General features: G+C 47.7%; 1 protein-coding gene and 2 non-coding genes across 4 annotated transcripts; 2 read left to right on the top strand and 1 right to left on the bottom strand.

Annotated features, from left to right (window-relative positions):
- On the bottom strand, positions 1–73 carry TRNAG-UCC (transfer RNA glycine (anticodon UCC)). Its single transcript has one exon. It is a non-coding gene; the product is annotated as a tRNA-Gly (tRNA).
- Positions 74–4339: 4266 nt separating this feature from the next.
- On the top strand, positions 4340–15498 carry ATXN1L (ataxin 1 like). Of its 2 annotated transcripts, none has more exons than XM_061387790.1 (3): positions 4340–4469; positions 6302–6369; positions 7563–15498. In XM_061387790.1, exon 3 carries the CDS (start codon positions 7680–7682, stop codon positions 9741–9743), a length of 2064 nt encoding a protein of 687 aa, XP_061243774.1. In that variant the 5' UTR covers positions 4340–4469; positions 6302–6369; positions 7563–7679; the 3' UTR covers positions 9744–15498. The 2 variants fall into 2 exon arrangements, with proteins under 2 accessions (XP_061243774.1, XP_061243775.1); XM_061387791.1 differs by having other exon boundaries at positions 7560–15498.
- LOC133231217 (U6 spliceosomal RNA) lies at positions 12226–12332 on the top strand. The gene has a single exon (XR_009731092.1). It is a non-coding gene; the product is annotated as a U6 spliceosomal RNA (small nuclear RNA).
- Positions 15499–17199: the final 1701 nt, after the last annotated feature.

Below are 17199 nucleotides of genomic sequence, written 5' to 3'. Positions count from 1 at the left end.
TTCCCTGACCAAGGATTGAACCTGAGCCCCCTGTAGTGGAAGTGCAGAGTCCTAACCATTGGACCACCAGGGAATTCCCTGAAAAACGCTTTATTTTTTTTTTTAAACAAATGTTATTTATTTATTTTTGGCTGTGCTGGGTCTTTGTTGCTGCATGGGCTTTTCTCCAGTTGCAGCAATTGAGGGCTACTCTCTAGCTGTGGTACATCGGCTTCTCATTGCAGTGACTTCTCTTGTTGTTGAGCATGGGTTCTAGGGGCTCACAGGCTTCAGTCGTTGCAGCACATGGGCTTAGTGATTGTGGTTCCTGGGCTCTAGAGTACAGGCTCAATAGTTTGGTGCATAGTCACATGGCATTGTTCCAGCTCACGGACTGAACTTGTGGCAGGTAAATTCTTTACCACTGAGCCACTGGCAGGTGGATTCTTTACCAATGAACCACTAGGGAAGCCTGAAACTTCTTTTTAAATAAAGTTTTTATTTTGACATAATTGTAGGTTAACATGTGGTTTGTAAGAAGTAATACAGAACAACCGAGGACCCACTTTATCCAGTTTTCACCAGTGGTTTAATATCTTACAAAACCATGATTGGTATTGAGACAACCAAGATACAGGAGAGTGTTTGAAAATTTTTAAACAATTTGATCACTGTAATAATCAGTCCCACAATTCAGGAACATGCCTTTAAATTTCAGAGTTGCTAAGTAAGGTCTTATGAGATATGCCATGGGACTGGGAGGTGGCAGCATGAAGTGCACAGGAATCTGAGGGGCAGCTTGCTACGCTCCCTCACTCTAAAAAAATTTTTTTCCAGGAATTCTAGGCGACTGACAACCAGCTGCAAGTTGTCTGCAAAAGGCATAAGCTTTGAAGGCAAAGCTGAATGTGATTTCACCACAAGGCACAGCAGCTCGCAAATCACCTTGCTGAGAAGTTTCCCAGCCAAAGAGAGAGTTATCAGAGGCTCTAATTTTTCCACATCTACTTTATTTATTCAGGAGCCTGGCGGGCTACAGTACACGGGGTTGCAAAGAGTCAGCCACGACTGAGCAGGCACACATTTATTTATTTAACAAATCCCGTGTAAGGAACTCCTGGCTGCTTAGTACTGGCCTGAAAGCATTTGCTTCTCTATGGACCAGTTCCCCAGATACGACGCTTGTGATTCAAATAAGGGCTAGATCTTCAGTTTATTGTAATCGTCAGTGTTTTTACTGCAACTTTTGAGAGTTCTGCCGGAAGTTTCTGACAAATAGTGAAAGTCTCTGGCAAGTGTCTGAGGAAGTAGACAACAGAGGGATATTCTCCTCCCCAGAGGACATAATAGTCACTTTGGAGAAGTTATAAGACCTTCTTCTAAATGTTAATGAATTAGAAAGGGCAATCCCCATTGGAACCTGGAGAGGTTGCATAACATTAAAGGCATGTGGAAATGAGAACACAGGGAAGTAGATAAAACAGAAGCCTGAAAACTGCACATTCCTACATTTGGAAACCATTAGAAAACTTTCCCAAATAATCTAATATCAGGAACCAACATGTTTCTAGGGAAAGTCAAACCTGCTAAGGATTCTATAATTTCAATATATGCTTAAGATTAGTTGTCATTTCTGCCATAGGATCTAAGGATAGAAGTTCCTTTCTTAAAACGACACCCTGGTACACTAAAGCATATAAGCAGGAAGATAAGACAGTATGAAAAAAAGCCACCTACTCCTCTTGTTGTGACAAACATGGTTTCCCAAGTTTTTATCCCAAAGTTATCTCTGATTGATTCCTTAGCATCACAAACAGTTGGGATAGTTGTCTGAGCTTACCCTGCCTGTGGGCCTTCCCTGGTGGCTCAATGGTAAAGGATCCACCTGCCAATGCAGGAGATGAGAGTTCAATTTCTGGGTCGGGAAGATCTGCTAGAAAAGGAAATGGCTACCCACTCCAGTATCCTACCTGGGAAATCTCATGGACAGAGGCGCCTGGCGAGCTACAGTCTATAGCGTCACAAAAGAGCCAGATACGACTTACCAACTAAACAACAACCATCAATATGTACAACCAAAGAAATGAGGCTTGCTTGGAGTAAAGAGTTCTAGAAGAAGATACAGCAGATATGACCTACCTTTTTGGGACTGCAGCATCAAACCAGGAAATCACTAGTGTTTCACCATTCAGAACACCCTTTAACAAAAATAGACACACACCTTTGAACCATGTCATTATGTTAATGACTGGCAGCCAAAAAACATTTTGCTTGCATCAATTTTGCCTGAAAACCAGGTCTCTGATTGCATATCTTGATCTGGGAGAAACTGGCTATCGTTGAATACACTTTGATGGTCCAAAGGTCTTGATCTTGGCAGTTTCAGTGCCAGTTTTGTGAGCGAAGAAATGAACCAGAAACCATTCTGCCAATTAGCACTAAAACAGGGTCCCTGAGTAACCACAGGACTTCCTTCTTGGCCAAACTGAGAAAATAATTGTTATGTATAATATTAATATTCACAAAGCAAAGTTTTCTGCTGATTTAGATGGCTACGAATCAGTAGTGTCATCATGTTTTACCCATTTGGGTGTAGGGGTGTGTGCGTGTGTGTAGTATTCAATAATTTTGATAATTCTTTGGACCCACCCAGGTGAGAAAATATCAAATTTGAGGCCTAAGTGTTTCCTAGAAAGAATGTTAGAGATCATATACCTTATTTGTATTTTAACTTGCTCATTTAGTGTTTCTAAGGTAATATTCTCATTTAAAAAATCCAAACAATAACAAAAAGTCTCTTTTGTTCCTCTTGGCCACCACCCAGTTCCACTTTCCTCTCCTGAGATAGCCAATGTTAACTAGTTGATACATATCCTTCCACTCCTCTTTTGTACAGATACATAAATATATGCAACTGTAACATTATGTTGTTTAAAATAAATACATGATCTCACAATGTATATCTTTGCTTATTTTTTCACTTAAAATGTTTCCCGATCTCTCCTATCTATGTTTTACTCCGGCCCCTTCACCCAGTTCGGGAGAAGGCCAAGGCAACCCACTCCAGTACTCTTGCCTGGAAAATCCCATGCAGGGAGGAGCCTGGTGGGCTGCAGTCCATGGGGTCGCTAAGAGTCGGACACGACTGAGCGACTTCACTTTCACTTTTCACTTTCATGCATTGGAGAAGGGAATAGCAACCCACTCTAGTGTTCTTGCCTGGAGAATCCCAGGCTGCCGTCTATGGGGCCGCACAGAATCGGACACAACAGAAGCAACTTAGTAGCAGCAGCAGCAGCTTCACCCAGTTCAAGCTCTTCATTTCACATAAAAGGAAATTGAAGCCTAAAGTAGTAAAACGATTTTCCAAAGGCTTAGTAGCAAGAGCCCAGCCAGTAGAACTTTCAAAATCAAACAAAAATCAGTGATTATTTACTGAACAAAGTTTGCAGAAACTAAAAAGGAACAAACTCTACTCAGAATCCAGTCTCTCCAATAGTTTTTTTTTTCCCTCTGTTCAGCTTTTGTCTGTATGCAGAACTACTTTTTTACATAGTTGTAATCAAAGTATAAATCAACTGGTGTCCTTTTTTTTTTTTTTCTTTCTATTTTGGCCACGCTGCAGGGCTTTGCAGCATGCGGAATCTTAGTTTCCTGCTCAGTGAAAGCCACGAATCCTAACTATCGAGCCATCAAGGAATTCCCTTTTTTCACTTAAGTTAATCAGATGTTCATATTACTATCAAGTCGACAAGTTAATTGTCAATGATTGGTGACCAAACAGTTCCTCTAGTAGTCAAGCCCTCTTCCCACTAAGCTGCTTCCCACTGTACTTCCCCCATCCTCTCATTCTTCACAGACTTTCAAGTCACTAACTTCACTTTCCTCTAGATCCTGGCTCCGGTCCATTTCTCGTCCCCCCTCAGAGGCATTTCTCAACTCTTAAAGAGCTCCCCTCTCCATCCTGGGTCTCTAGGGGGGAATCTCAATACTCTCCCGGACCTGGGTCGCCTCAGTGTTCCCGGAGGTTCCCAAGAGAAGGTTTCACAAAGTCAGTTCCCGAGGTCCAGGAAACGCGGGTCACTGATGGCCACGCTTCGGGGTTCTGTTTGGGAACCTCCAGAATTGACTGGTGTAAGCGATTGCAGGGTCCTTGTGGGGTCAGGGTGTGGAGGCCGGGCGCAGTCCTATTCACGTGACCCGGCCCCAGGGAGAGAAGTTCGTTTTCCCACCAGAGGGGGCGCTGGAAGTGACAGGCGGGGAGCCAGCCCCCTCCCCTCCGGGGTACTCCTGGGCGTCGCTCCCCGACTAGGGGCTCTGACGTCATCTCTCCGAGCCGGGGGCGGGGCGCTCTTGACGCCATCTCCGGGCGCCCGGCTGGGGGGGGCGCTGGGTGTGGGGCGGCTCCGGGGCCGGGGATGGCGGCGGCCGCTGTTGCGGCGGCTCCGGGACCAGCGGGAGGAGCCCGGGGAGCGCCGTGAGATGGGCCGGTGAGTGTCGCCTTGATTGAGGCCGCCGACCTCACTGGGGCCAAGCAGGCCTGGGCTTGGTGCTCTGAAGGAAGTGGCCCCCCAGAGCCCGTTGCCCCGCGGACCGAGGGAGCGAAAGAGGCCTCGCCTAGACCCCGGATCGCTTCTCACCGGCCCGGCCCAGAGAGCTGCCTCAGGTTCCTGCGCCCCCGCGGCTGTGTCCTGGCGGCCCGGGCTGTCCGAGTCCTCGGGGCGGGAAGGGGCCCCCAAACAAGGAAGCAGCGCCTGCGGGGCCTCGCCCTTAACTCCTCTGCTTGAAAGGTCGACCCTCTACTCTCTAAACGCAGAATTCCCAATTTCGGGCCTTACCCCTTTTGGGGCAGTGATTGGGGGAACAAGGGAAGCCTTAGCCCCTGTCTGTTCTAAGCTCCTCGCCCTCAGCGAATTCGAGTCTGGGGCTGGATTCAACCTCTTGATTCTGGGCTGTGCTGGCAGCTCCAGCAGCTCTCCGGAATGGTCGTTTCCCGTTAGCTCCGTTAGGGCCACAGGCTGCGTCTTGCCCTGGAGAAATCCTCATTGAGCCTCTTAAGAGGCTAACGTTTCAGATTCCAAAATGTGTTTTGCGTTGTGGGAACCTGGTGCACAGTCTTGGCTCTTTGTTACTCCCGCAGACCTTTTGCCTCTTTCTGTCCTTTTATTAGCCTCTGTTTGGCTAACCCCTCTGGGACCTAGAGGCAGGTTCTCTTTAATGTTTTAGTCATGAGAGGCAAGTATCATTCTAGAATTGAAGATGTGACCCATTTTCTGTTGGAAATGACAGAGAAAGCGAACAGCTTTTCAGTTACTGGAACTGCTGGCAAAGAAGGAATGCAAGACTTATGCCCTCTGTGTAACTTTGTGTTTATGGAACGAAGAATTTGTCTTTCCACCTTGTTTTCCTGTCTTCTTCCTTTTTTTTTTTTTTTGATATATCTGCACCTTGCCGATCTTAAGGGAGAAATACCTTGAGTTTGGTTTGAGGCTTGCAGTATAATCCAAGTAGGACTTGGAAAGCACAGTGGGTAGTATCAACAGTGTCTCCAAGTACTGGTCAGTATTACTTTCTTTGTTTTTAGAGATTAAGGCTCTGGTCTTCAGTGCATGATGTGTCTGACAGGTGTATATTCGGACGTTGACAGTTAGCAGTTTTGTTTTCCATTGTTGCGGTACCTGAGGATGAAGGCAGTACTTTCAGTTTCTGTCACACCTGATTCAGCACTTGATACAAAGTTGTCACTTAGAAATTTTACACACACACACAGGAGCCTGTTTTGTTTTGTTTTTTTTACCCTGGAAATTTGTTAATAAGGCTTCCCTTTGAGTGACTCCCCCTTGACCTCTTTTTCTGCCCCAGAAACATAAATAATTGTTCTTTTTCCTCCAGTGCCTCTTTTCTCATTTAAATAACCTCCACATCTATGTTTTCATTAGCCCAGAATAAAAGTGAAATCCGTGAGACTGATTTTTTTCCTGCTTCCCTTTGTTCACATGGGAACAATGCTGAGTCTTCCACTTTGTGCATTTACCTGAAACTGGGATTGGAAATAAATTTAACCTTTGGTGGAATAGGTACAGGTAGAGAATGAAGAATATGATGTTAAGGAAAACAGTGAAGTCTGACACTTGGAAATTTTTTTCCCAGAAATGTCTTCCAACAAATTAGAATTTAATGTGTTGTTACCCCTAGAGAAGAGGCTGAGGCAGGGACTCCTGGATATTAATGTCTTTGTGGCTTTAGAATTCGCTTTCTTCATGATCCTGGGGATGGTCAGAGGCTAGGCTCCCACTTATGTATTCCTGTTTCTGTCTTCTAGGCTCCCAAGCCAGTGGGGAGGACACTGCTTCTTATTACAACTTCTCAGAAGCACCACTGGAAGCTCAGGTAATGGAGGTGCTTTGGATACCTTGTTGCAGAAAAACATCTGGAATCAACAGTGGAAAAGCAGAACAGAGTGTAATATCAAATCTTTTTCCAGAGCCAAAGAACTGAAGCCTGATTGGAAGAAATAGGTGACAAATTTCATAGGTGTTCAAGTATTCAGACCAAAATGATAAGTTGTGACAGTGGCCAAAAGCGTGTATGAAAGGTGATAGAGAAAGGGGAGAGAGAACTTTCTTATGAATCACATAGACCTAAGATAGTGATAAAGAGGCATGTTTTGGGGAATGGAACCAGCATCTTAAGAAGTGGTGCCTAGAACCTCCCTACCAAAGAAAAGGAGCCAATGGCAAAGAAAAAAAGAAAGGGAATGGGTGAAGAAGGCAAATTGAAGGTGGTCCATGGGAGGAAAAGAAGTCTTGCCAGACTAGGGAACACAAAGTCTGTGTGAGGTCAGAAGAGTTTTGTTGCTCTTTGAAGAAAAGGAGAAATAAATAAATTCTAGAAAATGCTAGTACAGTCACTTTCCTCATAGGGCCCAAGTTTGAAGGTAGTATTTTATGGGGCAAAGAAGATACTTATTTTCGTAACATAATTAGGGAACAGCATTTTTTTAAAAAAACAAGCAGACCTCAGGACCTATTGACACCTGGGTCCTTGAGGTGGTGGTGATATGAAGCAAAGGAGGTAAGGCCTGGGAGGGAGGAGGGGGATAGATGAGATCATAACCCAAATTAGGCTGGGGAAAGGAAGCAAGGATGAGCTCATATGTTCAGGAAAGAAGATAGCACAGTAGTAGTGTTTGGTGACAAAAGGAGAAACTTAAGGACCGAGCAGCAAAGACCATGTGTTCAAATCCCCCTTAGGGGGAAAGACTCAGAATAGTCAGGGTTCGCATCAGAGACACAGCTAATCATGACCCGGTTGGTTTCCCTGGGGTCATGGACCAACAGGTTATGTTCCGCATTTTTGAATGCTTGACCTTGTAGCTGTGTGCTTTCTGTGATTGTTTCTTTCATGTCCTTGGCTGGATGAGTGAGGGGTGTAGCATCCTTGTCTGCCGCTTTCTCATTCCTCTTTTTTTCCCAGCAGTCCCCTTGGTTCCATCTTCCTCTATGGATGCACTTCCTGCTCTTCCATTTGACTTGGTTTACCCCTGGGTTACTGTTCTTTGCCTCTGATTTGTTCCCTAGCAGATGTGGGCGCCCCAGCCAACAGCACAGAGGGGTGCAGGGGAGCTACAGAGAAGCCCCTTCTGATGCCCCAAGGAGCAAGCCGACCCCTTCCAGGCTCCAGGAACACCACAAAGCAATATGAAACCTGTTCATGAGAGGAGTCAGGAATGCCTTCCACCAAAGAAACGAGACCTCCCCGTGACCAGCGAGGATATGGGGAGAACCACCAGCTGCTCAACTAACCACACACCCTCCAGTGATGCTTCTGAATGGTCTCGAGGGGTTGTGGTGGCCGGGCAGAGCCAGGCAGGAGCCAGAGTCAGCCTGGGGGGTGATGGAGCCGAGGCCATCACTGGTCTAACGGTGGACCAGTATGGCATGCTGTATAAGGTGGCTGTGCCACCTGCCACCTTCTCCCCAACTGGCCTCCCATCTGTGGTGAACATGAGCCCCTTGCCCCCCACATTTAATGTAGCGTCTTCTCTGATTCAACATCCGGGAATCCACTATCCCCCAATCCACTATGCTCAGCTCCCGTCCACCTCTCTGCAGTTCATCGGGTCTCCGTACAGCCTTCCTTATGCCGTGCCACCTAATTTCCTCCCGAGTCCCCTCCTTTCTCCTTCTGCCAACCTCGCCACCTCTCACCTTCCACACTTTGTGCCATACGCCTCACTCCTGGCAGAAGGAGCCACTCCTCCCCCGGCTTCATCCCCAGCCCATTCGTTCAGCAAAGCCCCCTCTGCCAGCTCCCCGCCTGGGCAGTTGCCACATCATTCGAGTACTCAGCCACTGGACCTCGCTCCAGGCCGGATGCCCATTTATTATCAGATGTCCAGGCTCCCTGCTGGGTACACCTTGCATGAAACTGCCCCCGCAGGTGCCAGCCCAGTTCTTACTCCTCAGGAGGGCCAGCCTGCTCTGGAAGCAGCCGCTGCCAATGGACAGAGACCGCGAGATCGGAATTTAGTGAGACGGGAAAGCGAAGCCCTTGACTCCCCCAGCAACAAGGGCGAGGGCCAGGGACTGGCGCCAGTGGTCGAATGCATGGTGGACGGACAATTGTTTTCAGGTTCTCAGTCTGCACGGGTGGAGGTGGCAGTGCCAGCACACCGAGGGACCCCGGACACTGACCTCGAGGTCCAGCGGGTGGTGGGTGCTTTAGCTTCTCAGGACTACCGGGCGGTGGCAGCTCAGAGGAAGGACGAGCCCAGCCCCCTCAACCTGTCCCACCATAACCCTGACCACCAGGGTGGGGGGCGAGGGCCAGCCAGGAGCGCCGCCGAGATGGCCGAGAAAAACCAGGCCCGAGGGGTCTCCCCTCACTCCCATCAGGAACCCCTGAAGCATAGACCTTTCCCCAAAGCAGTGGTTGTAGCCAATGGCAACTTGGTGCCCGCTGGAACTGACCCAGGCCTGCTGCCTGTGGGTTCGGAGATCCTGGTGGCATCAAGTTTGGACATACAGGCCAGAGCCACCTTCCCAGACAAGGAGTCGACGCTACCCCCCGTGACCTCTTCCCATTTGCCCTCCCATTTCATGAAGGGCGCCATCATCCAGCTGGCTACGGGGGAGCTGAAGCGGGTGGAGGACCTCCAGACACAGGATTTTGTGCGCAGTGCCGAAGTGAGCGGGGGGCTGAAGATTGACTCAAGCACAGTTGTGGACATTCAGGAGAGCCAGTGGCCTGGATTTGTCATGCTGCACTTCGTGGTGGGTGAGCAGCAGAGCAAAGTGAGCATCGAGGTGCCCCCCGAGCACCCCTTCTTCGTCTATGGCCAGGGCTGGTCCTCCTGCAGCCCCGGGCGGACTGCACAACTCTTCTCTCTGCCCTGCCATCGGCTCCAGGTGGGAGATGTCTGCATCTCTATCAGTTTACAAAGCTTGAACAGTAACTCAGTCTCTCAGTCCAGCTGTGCTCCCCCAGGCCAGCTGGGTCCGCCCCGAGAAAGACCTGAAAGGACAGTCCTGGGACCCCGAGAGCAATGTGACAGTGATGGGAAAAGCCAGCCGTCAGGCGAGGGCTCCCGGTCGGTAGAGCCCTCGCAGCCGGAGCCTGGTGCTCAGGCCTGCTGGTCGGCTCCGAGCTTCCAAAGATACAGCACGCAAGGGGAGGAGGCGAGGGCTGCACTGCTCCGTCCCTCTTTCATTCCGCAGGAGGTGAAGCTGTCCATCGAAGGGCGCTCTAATGCGGGGAAATGAACTTATCCCAGACCCAGCCTGGGGCTCCACCCCAGAGCTGGGCCTCACCGTGAGCGAGCAGAGCAGAGGATTTGCACATGCCGAGCAGTGGGTAGCTCTCTGGGCAGTGAGGTTGGTGGGGAAGAGGTGGCACGAAGGCAGCCTCCTGAGGCAGGGTCTGTTACCTGTCACCCCATCGCATCCTTTCAGAACAGCCCCCACTGGGGTGTTGTGACGGGGAGCAGCAGGCCTGGGCCAAGGAAGGAAGGGGGTGCACGCAGGATAAGAAACATTCCAAATATCAGGGCCCCCTGTTCTTTCCTCTTCATCCCTGGCTCCTGCAAGGAGAGAGTCAGGCTTTGGGAGCAGGTGGCAGAGGGAAGGAGCAAAGAAAGAGCCAAAAATGATGATCCACAGCTTATAGTAGCAGTTCAGCTGTCTGAAGTTTTTTTTTTATTCCTTTCTTTTTTGTGATGGGAGGGCAGGAGGCCCCATGGTTGGAAGTAAGAGGGTTCCCACCCAGAACTCTTCTTTTGAGAGCTGTGCACTTTAAAGGGTAGTTTTGTTACAGATGTTGGAGGCTGGGTATTTTTGCAGGGGACTCTGCGTGACCCTCTGTTCCAGCCGTTTCCCGTCTCTCCCCACCGTTTCTCCCACAAGGCTTCTAGCATCCCACCAGGAGAGAGAAGCCCCTCCAAGGCTCAGAGTGGAGACTTACCTTGGTGGGGACCCAGTTGCGGGATATGAGGAGAAAGACCTGATGGCCATACTGACCAGGCTCTAGGCAGAGCTTCCGGAAGGGCAGCTGACTTAACAAAGCCCCTCCTACTCAGTGTTCCAGACCCACTTTGAAATTGTCCTGAATCTTGAGTTGGTAATGGTGACTTTCAAAAGAACCAGTGGATCCTTTGCCCCAGGCCCCTACACCCGCTCCTCTGTCTGTCTTTGTTGTGCCTAAGTGCCTGCGCTGCCCCCACCCTCTGCTGACCTAACCTGTCTGGTATCTTGACCTGGGCCTAATTTTTAGCTGCATTGCCGTTCCCTTTCTACAAAACTGGTTTTGTCCACTCTGACCAAGACCTCTAGTTTTTGCTGTGTAGGGGGTCTCTCTGGTTTCCCTTTCAGTTATTCTCTAGTTTTAAAAACTCAGAGTCATGTCCCCTCCTCTCCTGTAGTTGAACTGTTTGCTGGGGAAACAAGAATGGAACTATGCCCTGGGTCGGGGCCAGTATCAGTGGCTGGGCAGTGCCCATCCTTAGGTTTTTACAGAGTCCCTCCCAGCTTACTCCACTCCCTCTCCCAGCATTTGGGCTTCCCCAAGCCGTCTTCTCCCACAGTGAGCTCTAAGGTGTTGGGATAGTCTTTTTTTTTTTATTTTGTCCGTGGGATTTTAGTTCCTCAAATCAGGGACTGAACCTAGATCCTCAGCAGTGAAAGCATGGAGTCCTAACCACTGGACCACCAGGGAATTCCCTGGGATACTCTTGATAATATTTCAATACCTGAAAAGTCTCCTAGATTTCATTTTGTGGTGGAGTATTCCTCTGCAAAGAGTTTTTTCGATCTTAGTTGCATGTGCCCCCGTGTCTTAAGCGCATTTTTTTCTTCATGACTTTTTAGCATCAGCTTGGACTGTGGGATTCCAGTGGATGTTGAGAATTAGGCTTCCCCCATCAGCTTTCAGGTGGGTGGGTGGGTGTTCTGTTTGTATGGGCGGGGGGAGGTCTTTAGACTCTTGAAACAACTCAGGGTATTGTCCACTCAGTTCTCTGGTGAGGCTTCTCCCAGGCTATGACCCTGGCCTTTCAAGATGGACTGGCTGAGGCCTGGCCTGTCATCCGGAGTCCCAATCCTCTGAGGTCTGATCTCTGCTCTGTCATAGGCTTTAGGCAAGTCTAGTGACCTCTCACTCTTTCACTTCCTCCCCAGCTGCCAAATGGGGATAAATAATCTTACCTACCTCCTTGGGGGAGGGGGCGTTCTGAGAATGGAGTCATTCTTAGTGTTCAGGTGCTAAAGGTGGTTCTCCTGGGGGAACAAAGTGACTGAGACTGGGTTGTTTGCTCCAAGCCCTATGCTCCACGGTTTCATTCCTTGCAAGCAGTTTCCTGGTCAGTCAGCTTCTGGAGGCCTGTCCAAAGGAAACTGCTGACCTGATCACTTCAGTCTCCGGTTCACCTCAGAACCAAACACCAGCCATGTCTGGTGAACACTCAACCTTGTACACATTTGGGATCATGTCCTTTCCCTTCTCTGTCCCCGTTCTCTCTCAATGCTGCTTTCTCTGGCTTGTTTCTACACTGGGGCCCTGTGGGGCTGAGTCTTGAGGAATCCTCTCAGAGGAGGCCTCCAGAGAAGGCCTCATTTCTGGCTGCTCCACAAGAAATTCATTCCCAGTTTCTCATACCCAGGTTTCTCAGAAACCTCCTTTCTCATTAGGAAGGCTCATCCACTGAATATAGTGACAGGCACACAGTAAGCACTCAAGAAATACCCACCACATGTGCTTGCTTCGGCAGCACATATACTAAAATTGGAATGATACAGAGAAGATTAGCATGGCCCCTGCGCAAGGATGACACGCAAATTCGTGAAGCGTTCCATATTTAAAAAAAAAAAAAAGAAATACCCACCACAGATACCAACCGAGCTTCTTCTTAAGGGAGCAAACCTCTGTCTAACCAGAAACATGCCAAGTAGTTTAAATACAAAAACCCCTCACTGCCTAGCCTGGTAACTTCCACTTAATTCTGGAAAGAGAAAATCTTGTGCACCTTGGCGAGCTGGGTCCTGAGCTTTCTGCTGCTGTTCCTCTTCTGCATCTTGCTGGTAAGGCAATACCAGCACTTCCCCTGATACTGTGCCATGCATATGTAATATATTGATTACTTGACTTTGCTGAGCTGCAGAGGTGTCTTGTGTAAAGTATGGCCTCCCAGGGAAAGAAGCTCTGTGCTCTAGATCCTGGTCAGAGCACTGGCATTCCCCTTATCTTTTCCCTCTGGTTCAGTCTTTTCTTCCAGGCATGAGAAATGAATAACCTATGGTGTGTCCATTCTTCCTTGTGAAGATTTCATAAGTGTTATTATAAGAGACCTAAGAGCATTTTGAAAGAGTGAGTGTTTTGGTGGGAAGCTGTCAGCTTTAGGGGGTAATGGGCAGTTGGAAAAGGCCAGTGTCAGGGGTAGGACATCCTAGAGGTTAGACATAGGAAGATGGCTAACTCTGGCATTAAACAGAAATGCCTACACTGGTTTGGGAAGTAGAGGGACCAGGTGAAGGACAAGTAAGACATCCAAGTCTTGGATAACCATTTCTATCAAGATTAATGTACAAGGAGGGGGTTTGGCATGGGGGAAGGGGAAACTAGGAGGTCAGAGCTGAGCACTGGAGGCCCATTGAGGAGGGGCGGCCAGTAGATCTGGACTGATCCTTCTATACTCTTGGTTCAGTTGGTTGTCACATCAGGGGCTTTGGTCTGTGCTGCTTTGCCACTGCTGCTGTCTTTTCACTGTCCTGCCTGCTGCCCTTCACAGCACTCTTTCTGTGTCTTTGGCCATATAGGTGAGACCCAGGCATCCTGTCCATCCTTACCTGTGCAAGGGTTACTTTGTAGCAAAGTCATGTTGAGTAGGGATGGTATAAAATGCTGCTGGTGGGCTGGTGAATCCAAAGGGATGTGGCTTCAGTGCATCTTGGGAGCCCTTTGGCTCCAAATAATCTGACTCTTGAAGAAGAGACAAATGGGTCCTGTAAGTGGTGTTTTCTGTGTATTTGCTTCTTTCCTTTATAATACCTTGTATCCTGTTTTAAAAATTAAATGATGGGGAACCAGGTTAGGACCTGTGTCAGCATCCCAGGGAGGTTCATCTGGCTCCAGTTAAATGGATTCTGGGGTTGGGGGAGGGTTTGAAATAGACCCTCAGGTGGGGTTTAGTTTTATTTTTACCACTGGGCACCATAGAAGATGAACAGGGTGGTGGTATGATTTCAGCCTGCAAGAAGCAGGCATGTTGAAAAGTTGAGTGATCACACTGGAGATAAAGGGTAGACATGAGTTGACTGGGAAAGGGCTTGGGTCCATTGGAGTAAAGACAACCTGGTTGATTGAATTGGCCGTGGGAGATTTAAGTTACAGTCTTAAATAGTGCAGAGGCCAAGTTTTAGGGAGACTTTTGGCCTCTGAGGCTAAGTTTACTAAACCACACTGAAGCTACAATACTTTCCAGATGGGAAGAAGTGTACACTACAATTGAAGATCTGAACCACGTGAGGTTGGATGTTGACCAGGAACCTATTAGCCCTTTGCTGGGAAGCCTTCACCCTCCAACTTCCCTGGGATAGACAAGGCCTCCCGCATTATGCAATAATAAAAAAACGCATCTGGGTCTTTGCAGCTGTCAGTTGCTCTTTCAACTCTAGGATCCATCTTTGGGCCACACATCTGGTCTGGGCCTGGGATGATGCTGGCCCTTGAGATGCTAGAGTAGACTGCATTCTCTCCTTACCTTCAGACTATGCACAGTGCCTGGGGCGGAAGGAGGAGAGGTGGTGCGGTGTGCCCTGCTGAGCCTCCCCAGCAGGAACAGTAGTAATAAATGCACTTTTCACACTAAGGTTTCTTTATTAGTTCTCCTATTAAGCCTAGATCCTCCCCTGGTAGACTGCAAACTCAAAAATCTGTGTGATTCCCCCAAGCCATTCTACTGCAAATGCCCAGCAGTGAAGATGGCCTCAAATTGAGTTCCTGTCTGCAGTGTGTGTGGCGGCAGCCCATGTGCCTTTACCTATTGTCAAACTTTGCAAGCATTTATTTTGGTCTTTATGACTGTCACGGGGACTGAGATTCTTCAAAAAGAGAGAGCAAGCGCGCGTGCGAGTGTGAACGAGCTGATGACACAGTGGTTTATGTCCACTCCCCGCACAGGGAGTTTGCACATAGTTGTGAGCTACGAGTGGTTAGTGCATCACTGAGGTTGCTAAAGGGAGGGTTCATCTCTCATTTGCTTGACACTCGCATTCAAGAGAAGCTTGTGTTGGGGAAGAGACTGACAGTACTCTTGGCAAACTTAAAAGTATTAAATATAAGGCTGTCCCCTACAACCTCCCTCGTCACACACAGGATCCCTGTAGCCAAAACAGTATATGTTCCAGCTGCAGAGAGCAGATTGCTCTCAGCTTGCACAGCACCTTAGGGGAGGGAAGAATATATGGGTAGGGAATGGGGTGGAGAAGGGAGTATGGGGATGTTGTCATCCAGGTGGCTTTAGGGTCCTGAGGAGTAGTAGAGGACGGCACTGGGGAGGTCTGATGGATGGATCTGATTTGTGTAGGAGTTCCCTGTAGATAAATTACTGATCCCCCAACTACTATCCCCAGTATGTAATGGCTAAATTAATATGTAATCAACTGCATTGTATCTAAAGCCTTAGAACTAGTCAGGTGCTCCCCCCACCCAATACCATTTCTTACCCTCTAATCCTACCTGATCTTTAACAAAGCATTAATAATTCTAAGGATAATCTCTATTTTGTTGTGCTTTTTTGTAACTGTTTTAAATAAATCAATTTGTACTGTATATTTGTACTTTTGTGAGATCCTTTTTGCTGTTTTACCATTTTAAGTCTCTGTACTTGGCTACACACAGATTGTATTTTTATTGTTAATGCTCTTCTTATGGATACCTGCATTTAACTTGTGGACTATGTAAACACAATATATATCAATATCTATATATCTATATATCTATCTATATAAACTACTAGCTTTTCCTTTTGGTGTTTGCGCCTTCTTCGTATCCCAGCCTTAGATGGTGGCCCTTGGGTGGGGGACCGAAGCCATGTGTGGCAGAGCTTGAACTGGAGAGCAAGTGGCACCCATCTTTATGTGGTGGGCTCGGGGCAGGTTGTGTGAGCTAGTCCTGAACCGTGGTCTACATGTTCTGTTGTATCTCAGGGACCCAGAAGTCTGCCTGGAGACTCAGATTCTGTACTCACACAACCACAAGGACCGGTAGATGCCCTCACTGTTGGCCTTTTTTCTAATTCTATTTTCAGAAACACTGCCAGAAACTTTTGGAGTAAGTCATCTCCAATCCCAGCTACCACTTCTAACTTAGCTCGCCACTAGTAAGGGGTGAAACACTCAAGATACATAATAGTTACTCACATTTATTGAGCACTTGGCGTGTGCCACAAAATCTACGTGCATTATGTATTAACAGTTACTTGTTGCTAGTACTATTATTTCCATTTTGTGGGTGGGAAAATGAAGAGGTTTAAGTATGTGCCCAAAGTTACACAGCAGTAATTAGCGGTACAGAATGTTAAATCCAGGCACCTAATTCCTGAGTTTATGTTAACTCATAGTTTGTTGTAAAAATTAAATGAGATAATCCATGAAAGTGCTCAGAACAATCTTTGACACATAATGAGTGCTCAACCATTTTTGAAACATCCCAGGTAGAACTTCCAGTGTGGGGCTCTGTGAGGAAGCCATTCGGCTCAAGTATTTTCTTTAAAATGTCCAGTACTTTGTAATAGGCTTATTAAAATTTTTCAAAACAAGTATTTCAGCCAGCCTGGTAGGAATTAACCCTAGTTTGGTGGGGGGTCAGTTAACACTCTTTTAAGTAGCCTTGAACCTACAGAGGTCAGGGAGGAGTCCAAGTTTCCTTGTTATGATATTGGAAGAGGTCCACATTCCTGGCATAGTTATTTTTCTGGCTACAACTTAACTAGGGCACTTCCTTCTGGACCTCAGGATCTATAATTATCTAAACTGTACACAACCTTTGGTGCAGGCTAAGGAAAGTTTTGTGCTTATTGTGTACCATCATAGGCGGCTTTTTAGAAATGACCTCAGCTCTTGTCTCCTCCATGGTTTGGCAGACATACAAACTGCCAGAGTAGTCATTTTGCTCCGGTCTTGACCGCTCCTGACTTGAGCTCTCGGTATGACCTTAACTCTGAATTTTCCTCAGTGGGTTTTATTATCCTACCTTGGCTCTGGGGACTACATAAAAAGATAAGCTGTTACCTCTTCTCTCAAATATTGAGTTCCCTGGCACTATGTACCTTAATATTACAGCTGTTTTTATGACTGTATCCCTAAATGCAAATGACTGCTGTCTAGGGTAGAATTTTAAGTTTGGCAGACTGAATTCTGCTGGGCAAAGTAGTTGGTACCTAGTCTAAATACTACATCCTCTTTAGCAAGTGCCAGTCATGAGGAAAGGTGTCTGCTTCTGAGTTTGGAAAATGTGTGCTCAGTATTGCTCAGTCACGTCTGACTCTGCAACCCCAGGGACTATACAGTCCATGGAATTCTCCAGGCCAGAATACTGGAGTGGGTAGCCTTTCCTTCTCTAGGGGATCTTCCCAACCCAGGGATCGAACCCAGGTTTCCCACTGCAGGTGGATTCTTTACCAGCTGAGCCACAAGGGAAGTCCAAGAATACTGGAGTGGGCTATCCCTT

Source organism: Bos javanicus, chromosome 18, assembly GCF_032452875.1.
Source record: "Bos javanicus breed banteng chromosome 18, ARS-OSU_banteng_1.0, whole genome shotgun sequence".
In the NCBI taxonomy this organism is placed as follows: domain Eukaryota; kingdom Metazoa; phylum Chordata; class Mammalia; order Artiodactyla; family Bovidae; genus Bos; species Bos javanicus.
Note: the sequence above shows the minus strand (reverse complement) of the source record. Positions and strands in the feature narration are given on the sequence as shown.